This window comes from Daucus carota, chromosome 8, assembly GCF_001625215.2.
Source record: "Daucus carota subsp. sativus chromosome 8, DH1 v3.0, whole genome shotgun sequence".
In the NCBI taxonomy this organism is placed as follows: domain Eukaryota; kingdom Viridiplantae; phylum Streptophyta; class Magnoliopsida; order Apiales; family Apiaceae; genus Daucus; species Daucus carota.
Window position 1 is genome coordinate 8,732,012 of NC_030388.2, and position 8,894 is coordinate 8,740,905.

Genomic DNA, 8,894 nt, shown 5'->3' on the forward strand with positions numbered 1-8,894 from the left:
GAAGATGCTGTTTTTAATTTTTTAGTATATAATTTGAAAAAAATTAATAAAATAAGATAATAAATTTAATAACTTTTGAAAATAAGAATTGTATTTTTTAATTATATTTGTTCTATAATTGTTATTTTGAATAAATAGAATCCTACTCTTTTATGATTCATAAATAAGTAAAAGAATTGTACTATCTTTGCAACTCTTTTATCTATACAGTACTTAACCTGATTTTTAGTTTATAATTTTATTATCCGAAATTTAAAAAAATTATAAAATTCAATCGAACAATTCTAAAGACGCCATGTATCCGCGATCTGAGGAGAAATTGAAAGAGATAATTAATGAAAATAATGAAATTAGAGGCATGTAGGTTGTTAATTACATATTCGTACCTCGCTTCGACATCTTGATCGATCCGTTATCTCTCTCGGGATCTCTCCCTGAGGCGCCGTTGATGAGGGGAGGAGAGGTTTATACGGAGATCGGGCTTGTCTAGGTTTTAAGTGAGTATTACTTCGTCAATAAAACGACACCGTCAGGTTCACTTTCTTAGATAGGGCTGAGCATTCGGTCGTGTTGCGGCGGTCTATAAAAATTATATTAATGATATAATATTAATATTTGTATAATAAAATAATTTTGTGGTTGTATATAAAATGTATATTAATGTTTCAAAATTAATATTTGTGGGATAAAATAAATTTTATATTATAAAATCTTCATGTAGTACCAATACTAATATATAAAATTGCAAAATTGGAAAATAAATTTATACACGTAATTAACAATTTAAAGGACCGGACCGAAGTTTACGTAAGGACCGAAATTATAGACCCATCAATCATCAATCATCACTCATCGCTCATGCATGCCAGATTCTCCACTTTAAACAGGTAGCCTGAAAAACCATTCTTTTATTAATAAGCAAGTGAGTTAATTTAAACCAAAAAGGAGGAACATGGACACTCAAAGAAAGTATTAAGCATCAATAGGTATTAAACATCAATTAGTATTTTATATTATATATTAAACATCAATTATTTATATTATATATAAAAGTTCAGTCCATTCGGTCCAGGACTGAAGTTTTTCGATGGGGACCGGACCGGACCGTATTTTATTCCGGTCCGAACCGAAATACCTGAACGGACCGAACCTTCAGAAAATTACAACCGAACCGGACCGAAATTGTTCGGTTCGGTCCGATTTTTCGGTTTCGGTTCGGTTTTACTCAGTCCTATTCTTAGAAGAGAATTTGGTCGCCGCCGGTGCTCAATAAATAAATTAAATTATAAATTTTTTATTTGAAATTTAAGAAAATTATAAGAATAAATCGGAAATATAAATAGTATTTATTCAATGATTGTTAGTTTGAATAAATATAATCCTATTAATTCCTTTTAGGAATCCTAAATAAGAAAAAAAATTGAATTATAAATAAATATTCGATAGAGATGAGAAGATTGCAATCGCTACTTTTTGGGAAAAAAATTATAAATTTATAACTTTTGAGAATAAGAATCGTACTTTTTTAATAATTTTTATATTAATATATAATTAACAATAAGAAAGAATTGTATTATCTTTAAAATTCTTAAACATGATTTTTTTGAATTATAATTATATTTTTTATCTGAAATTTAAGAAAGATTAGAAGACTGAATCGAACAATTTTAGAGACGCCCGCATCCTAAGCAATCTACATCGAATAACAGGAAGACCAATTGCAATTACACAACACGGAGCTAATTCAACTTTAAAGTATCGGAGCTATTCAAGATTTCAGTTGTTTTAGCTCTTGTTTACTGATTTTCTGAGCGTGGTTTTTATGCTATGTTACTTAGCAACTAATTCCTTTAGGTAGTTTAGGTTTCACCTCTATGTCTTAATATCTTTGTGTGCTCTAATATCTATCTATCTATCTATATAATAGTTCCTACTGCGTGATATGTACAGTAAACTAAGCCTAAATAATTGACCTCAGCTTTCTTACTAATTGCAAAAATGCCACCGCTTCATACTTCACTTCCACGTGCTCAATCTCTGTCTGAAAACAAGAATATTCTCTTTCCACAAAGCTTCTACAGCTTCTTCGACAAGCTTGAGGATTGTATCTTACTCCTCCGCAGAGCTCATGCAGGTATAATTTTCAAATTTCGCAGCTCGCTTTTCCAATTTTGCACACACCGCTGTATCTGCTACATATTTCCTACATAGATTTGAACAATGGCTAATGTTCGCTCACGCTGCTTTTATCCAATTTATAATCCTATCACTGGCATCTGTTTTCTGTAACAAACGTTTTAACCCGTTTGCGTCTTTGTTTTCCCTTATAGGCTGGAGACGAAGACAAATCATGGCGTTTGTTCACTTTGGAAGACATGATACAAGGTACTTTTGTATCTCTGTTCACCGTGTTTTGCGGACTTTCATTCTTTGTTGTAATGTTTGAATGGTGCTTGGTGATAGGTTACAAAGCACTAAAGAGATGAAAGATTGCTAAGGCTTCTAAGAAGCGAGGTCATGGAACAAGCACCGTTTATTCCACCGAAACAGGTGCTATTCTTTACCGACTAAATTTGGATATGTTGTTGAGGCCGAGTTTTATTTGGAGATGTTTGTTAACATGTGTTGCCTGTAATGAGAAAAATGAAAAATGTAGTCACAATGAAAGTTTACATCAATTTTTGTTGTTAACAAACGCGACAAAATTAAAATTGTAGGCACCGTCAAAGTTGTGCATCATTTTTTGTCATGGCATTGTCTAATATATCATGAACAAGACATACTTTTGAGTTTACAGTGTTATAATAGATATTGAGCCAAGTTGATTTTGTTTAGTTTCCCCGTTTTTTGCAGCTACACAGCCAGGACATATTATACCTTCGACCATGGTAGATGAGCGTGCCAGGAATAGTAGTAATACAGTAGATATGGACACTGATTCACCAATGTCAGTTGTTACTTATTTGCAAGAGACATGTAAAACCTTCTTATTACATTATACCAGGAACTCTTAACACTAAATGTAGTATTTCCCACTGATATAAGTAAACACCATATACAAATTTATTAGTCATGTCTAATATCATATTCTGGCTCAATACTTTCAGTGCAAATTCCACAAAATACTAATGAATGCAGCAAAGTCCAGGAGAGTGAATCTTTCAGGGCAGTTGCTGCCAATATAGTTGTTGGATCTCTAACACCAGATTCTACACCTTCTTCTGTGCAAGAAAGTATGTAATTTGTTTTCACAACACATCATACTGCACTGCTGTTCTGCACGCTATACCTTTTTTGTTTCATAATTGTTGCATCTGATGCAGGCACACCTAAGTCTTGCATGACCAGTTTACGAGAACATAATCTGCCACCGAGAACTCCCTTTGCTGATATAACAAACACTGTGGAGAGGAGTGTAGTTCATACCACTAAGGTGAAAGGTAAAGTCAGAGAAAGGAAAACAATATTTGAAAACAGTAATAGCATAGGCAAAGAGAATGCAAAAGGGTCCACTTTGCAGAGCATTGAAGCGCATAGAACAAAGGGTGGAGTCAAAGACAAAGTAAGAACAACAAACTTGGAAAGCAATAATTTCGCAGAGAAAGGGAAGGGAAAAGTGTCAAATTGGGAGAATGCACCTCTAAAAGATTGGATTCGGAACTTATTTGCAGAGGAATTCTCGACAAACAAGAGCACTGACAGTGTGTTATATGATGAGGATTTGGGTAGGACAATTTCCGATGTGCAAATTAATTTTAAGATTTGTTAATGAATTTTTTGCTATGAATATATTTATGATTTTGAAACTGTACTACTTCTGTTTGTACAGAGGAGACTAGATTTGATGCTTCATATTTCTCGGAGGATTCTGATTCTGATATGGACTCTGCAGATGGTGAGCATTGTAAATTTCAAACAGTCATATCCAACTTGAACATTTATCCATTTTGTTCGTAATCTATGTAGTTGACAATTTTTTCGATGATGAGTTTGATGATCAAAGTCATGTAGAGCCTGACAGTGGTATGTTATACGCTGTTCATAATGAGTGCTGGTGTGTAGTGAAATATCTTTTCATTGACTGGTGGCTTATTTTTTTTTACAGAGAATATAAATCCAAATGAATCAAATTTACAGAAGAAGTGCAGACGTGGTTCCAAGTATCTTATACCAGAGGAATATGCAACGCTTGGCGGCCCTTCTAAGCGCTGCCCTTCCTGCAATGCTATGATGTGGCATGAGGAGCGTGTAAACAAGAACGTGACAAAAGGCAAGCCACTGTTTTCTATTTGTTGTAGGAAAGGCGAAGTGAAATTACCAGAACCATTGCCGACTCCCATCTATCTCCTTAATCTTTATCAAGACAAAGATCGAGGTGCAGATTTCCACAGAAGTATCAGGTTGTACAATGCTATGTTTGCGTTTACCTCGGCCGGGGGAACAATGATCATTCCATAAACAAAGGCAGGGGACCCTATATATATCGTTTAAATGGCCAAAATCACCATGTGTTTGGTTCTTTAATCCCTGATGATGGGGACACTCCAAAGTTCTGCCAGCTCTACATATACGATACTGCAAATGAGGTTAGCAATCGTCTGCGCTGGGTTAATGTTTCTGATGAACAGCCTGTACATGCAGAGGTTGTTGATGGCCTGATGCAGATGCTTGATGATACTAATGAATTAATGAAGAAATTCCGCACTGCACGCGATAGATGGGAGAACAATCATATCTGTGATTTGAAAGTTGAACTTAAAGTTTGTCGCGCTCAGAATGGGAGGGAAAATCATATATCTGCATCCAACGAAGTTGCTGGTGTTATGGTTGGTTCCACCTTGAATACTACTCCCGATCGTGATATCATAATTGAGCCTAAATTTGGAAAACTTCAACGTATTTCCTACATTCATCCCAAATTTATGGCACTGCAATACCCTCTTCTCTTCCCAAATGGTGAAGATGGTTACCATGACAAGATCCCATTTCAAAGTGCGGATTTGTCAAATTTGAAAGAGCGAGATTTTATATCAATGAAAGATTTTTATGCATACCGTTTCCAAATCAGGCCTAATCATTGTAAGTTTTGTTATTACAATTCATGTGTTCACTTAAGTTATAAGATTACATGTTTTAGATTTCTTTTTTGTAGGATTTGTATGCAGGATTAATATATTTACGTTATTGTGAAATATGCAGCTTTGACCACGAGGTTAGGTGGTAGGCTTTTCCAACAGTATGTTTTTGATGCCTTCTCTTCAATTGAGCAAACACGTTTATATTGGTTTCGGAAAAATCAAACAATTATGCGCAATGAACTCTATAGTCATATTTGTGATTCTGTGCGTAAAGGTGATTTGAGTGGATCAAATGTTGGGAAAGGTGTGATCTTACCAGCTGGTTTTGTTGGATCCAAACGATACATGCAGCAGAATTTCCAAGATGCTTTGGCGGTGTGCCGCCAAGTTGGTCACCCTGATATATTTCTCACCATGACCACAAATCCTTTGTGGGACGAAATTCAGAAAATGATGCATTATCTCCCAGGTTGTAAGTCTGAGAATTCCCCAGACATCATTTCTAGAGTTTTTCGCCTTAAACTAGATCAGCTCACCAACGATATCAAGAAGAAAGCCTATTTTGGTGTTTGTGTTGGAGGTAACTGTTTTGTTTAATTTTTTAAATATATTTAAATCCTATTTTGCTTAACTAATTCAATTTTGAACAGTAATGTATGTTGTAGAGTTTCAGAAGCGTGGTCTCCCTCACGTGCATATGCTCATATGGCTTGACAGTAAATCCAAGCTTTACTTGAAAAATAATGTTGACAAATTCGTCTCAGCTGAGATCCCTGATCCTATTAAAGATCCTGTTGGATATGCTGCAGTGAAGGCCTTTATGATACATGGACCTTGTGGATTGCAAAACACTAAGTCTCCTTGCATGAAAGGACTCAAATGCATCCGTCATTTCCCTCAAAAGTTAGTATTTCATGAGCCCTGCCTTTTTTCCACGTAACTGTGTTCACAAGATTGTAGCTGATTTTATTTGTTTGTGTATCAGGTACTCGGCCAGAACAACGTTTGATGAAAGTGGATTTCCTGTTTATCGAAGAAGAAGACAGAACATAATAGTTAATGTTCGTAATGCCGAACTTGATAATCAATGGCTGGTACCTTATAATCGAGATTTATTGGTCAAGTATCAGTGTCACATGAATATCGAGATTTGTTGCCATGCGCGAAGCTTGAAATACCTCTTCAAGTATTGCTTGAAAGGGCATGATACTGCTACTGTACATGTCACTGGAAAGAAGAAAAGGGCTTCAAACCAAGATCCAGATAAGGCTATAGATGAAATTGATGCATATTTTGATGGTCGCTACATCTGCGGTGCTGAGTCAGCCTATAGGATTTTTGGTTTTCTGATACACCACCGCACTATTTCTGTTGAGCGGCTACCATTCCATTTACCAGGCAAGAAGAGTTGCACTTTCCATTCTAATCAGCCATTAGACAAGGTTGCTGATCGTGAGAAGAATAGACTGAGCAAGTTGGAGGCATTTTTCCAGCTATGCACCACTAATGTCGATGCTCAAATAACGATGATATTGTTTTGGAAAGTAGGCGCTTAAATAACGATGATACCCTGATGTTGGATGACAAACAACTACAGTTTTATGCTCTTGCAGGTATTGCTCACTCCATTTTACATTTTGCTCAAAGTTATACTGTCTTTCTTATTTTTTACTGTCCAATCTAATTATATGTTTTTTATCTCCAGAGATCGATGACTTGCTCAGGTCAATAGGCAAATCTTTAAAGAATTTTCCTCAACTTCCTCAACCACCTGAAAACTACCTCAAACATGGTACTAATAATTTGATTTTAGAAGAAACCAACTACAACATTAATGAGATGGAAAAAGAAAACCACGGGTTGCTATCTACTATCAACGACGAACAGTTAAATGTGTACAACGCCATTCTAGAATCTGTTGGGAAGAACGAAGGTGGACTCTACTTTGTTCATGGCAGTGGTGGTTGTGGGAAGACCTTCCTTTGGAGAACTTTGATTTCCAAGTTAAGGTCTCAAGGAGACATTGTTCTACCGGTTGCATCTTCGGGAATCGCTGCCACGCTTATGCCAGGAGGTCGAACTGCACATTCCAGGTTTAAAATACCTATTGTCCTAGACGAACTATCTGTTTGTGCTATAGGTAATAAATCAGACATTGCTGAGTTAATTAGGCATACCAAACTTATTATTTGGGACGAGGCTCCAATGCAACATAGATTTGCCTTTGAATTCTTGGATCGATCTTTGAGAGATATTATGCGGTGTGTCGATGATAGTCGTGCCGCTCTACCTTTTGGTGGAATAACAGTTGTTCTAGGTGGTGATTTCCGTCAAATTCTTCCAGTTATACCTCATGGAGACAGAGCTGAGATATTGGCAGCCTGTATCACGAGATCAAGACTTTGGAATATTTGCAAAATATTCATTCTGGAAGGGAACATGCGTCTCAACAGCGGTTCGTCTCAGGCAGAAGTTGATGAACTAAATGAATTTGCCAAATGGGTACTTGCAGCAGGAGATGGCAGGTTGGAAGGTGATGAAGAAGCAAAATCTCTCTTTGTCGAGGACGGTATTCAAGTACCACTGCAGTTCTGTGACTTGGAAAATGACAACACCGTTGAGAACATGATTCACAGCATCTATCCAGATTTTGCAGAGAATTCCACAAATGCCAAGTATCTCAGTGAAAGAGCCATCTTGACTCCTACAAACCAAACTGTTGGACACCTAAATTCTCTAATTGTAGATATGATACCAGGAGACGCCGTTACTTATTACAATGTTGATAGTGCAGAAGACTTTGGCGGCACAGATGATGATTTGAAGTCTGCCTTTCCTGTTGAGTATCTGAATTCGCTTTCAGTTCCAGGCTTGCCGGCTCATGACTTGAAGCTAAAAGTTGGGGCAGTTGTGATGCTGATGAGGAATTTGAATCAAACTCTTGGCCTTTGCAATGGAACTAGAATGATCTGTTAGGAATCAATAATTTTTGATGATAACATAAACATTTTGTAACATGTCTCACTTAGAATCTTTATCAAATTTCAGTTGTAATTGTTACATTTCTTGTCTTTGGGAATTATCAACGGATGGGTAGAATAGGATGGCTAATTGTAAATATCCAATGCCATGTAATTTTATCTAAGTGAAGGATATTCAACTGATGAGATGTAACTGATTCAACTGATAAAGACTGGATGATGTTTCAACTGATGAAAATCAAGCATTCAACTGAAGACAAAGTATTCAACGGATAATGCTGAGGAATTCAACTGATGAGACTGGAACAGCATTCAACTGATGGAGTTTGTAATTCATTCAACTGATGAGCCAGGCATTCAACTGATAAAGTCAATAGCAGTTGAAAGCAACCAGAACCTTCAACTGATGAAGCAAAGAGCAGTTGAAAGTGACTAGAGCTTAAGTCTGACAAATCACATGGATCGAATTACACTAAAATAGACATGGAAGCCTAATTAGGAAAATAAAGAAGAAGCAGAAACATACTTATCTCATGCAGTGCAATCTGGATCAAATCAAGATGATGGTCAAAGATGAAGACATCTCAGAAAGCATGCATAAGACAAAGTTGTGCAGCATTGTTTTTATATTAGAGTGCATTTTGTAATCTAGCCAAAAAGCTTTGTAAAACTTGGAGTATATAACCAAGTTAGTAGCATCAGTTGAACTTGTTCAAATTACTTGAGAGAAAAATCTGAGAGTTAGAACTTGTTTGAGTGATGAACCAGCAGCTGTGCGAATTGTAAAACAATCCACAGATTCTTCTATATAAAATCTCACGGGTGGATCATTAAA

The 8,894-nt window shown here is 36.2% G+C and overlaps 2 protein-coding genes across 2 annotated transcripts; both read left to right on the forward strand.

Annotated features, from left to right (window-relative positions):
• The first annotated feature begins 1,998 nt into the window (after positions 1-1,998).
• On the forward strand, positions 1,999-6,634 carry LOC135148453 (uncharacterized). Its single transcript, XM_064083678.1, has 11 exons — positions 1,999-2,134; positions 2,854-2,976; positions 3,108-3,233; positions 3,324-3,725; positions 3,830-3,895; positions 3,967-4,023; positions 4,106-4,280; positions 4,382-5,079; positions 5,200-5,658; positions 5,744-5,981; positions 6,064-6,634. Exons 1-11 carry the CDS (start codon positions 1,999-2,001, stop codon positions 6,632-6,634), a joined length of 3,051 nt encoding a protein of 1,016 aa, XP_063939748.1.
• Positions 6,635-6,651: 17 nt separating this feature from the next.
• Positions 6,652-8,054, forward strand: LOC108203520 (uncharacterized). Its single transcript, XM_017372494.1, has 2 exons — positions 6,652-6,691; positions 6,784-8,054. The coding sequence occupies exons 1-2, from the start codon at positions 6,652-6,654 to the stop codon at positions 8,052-8,054; spliced, it is 1,311 nt and encodes a 436-aa protein (XP_017227983.1).
• Positions 8,055-8,894: the final 840 nt, after the last annotated feature.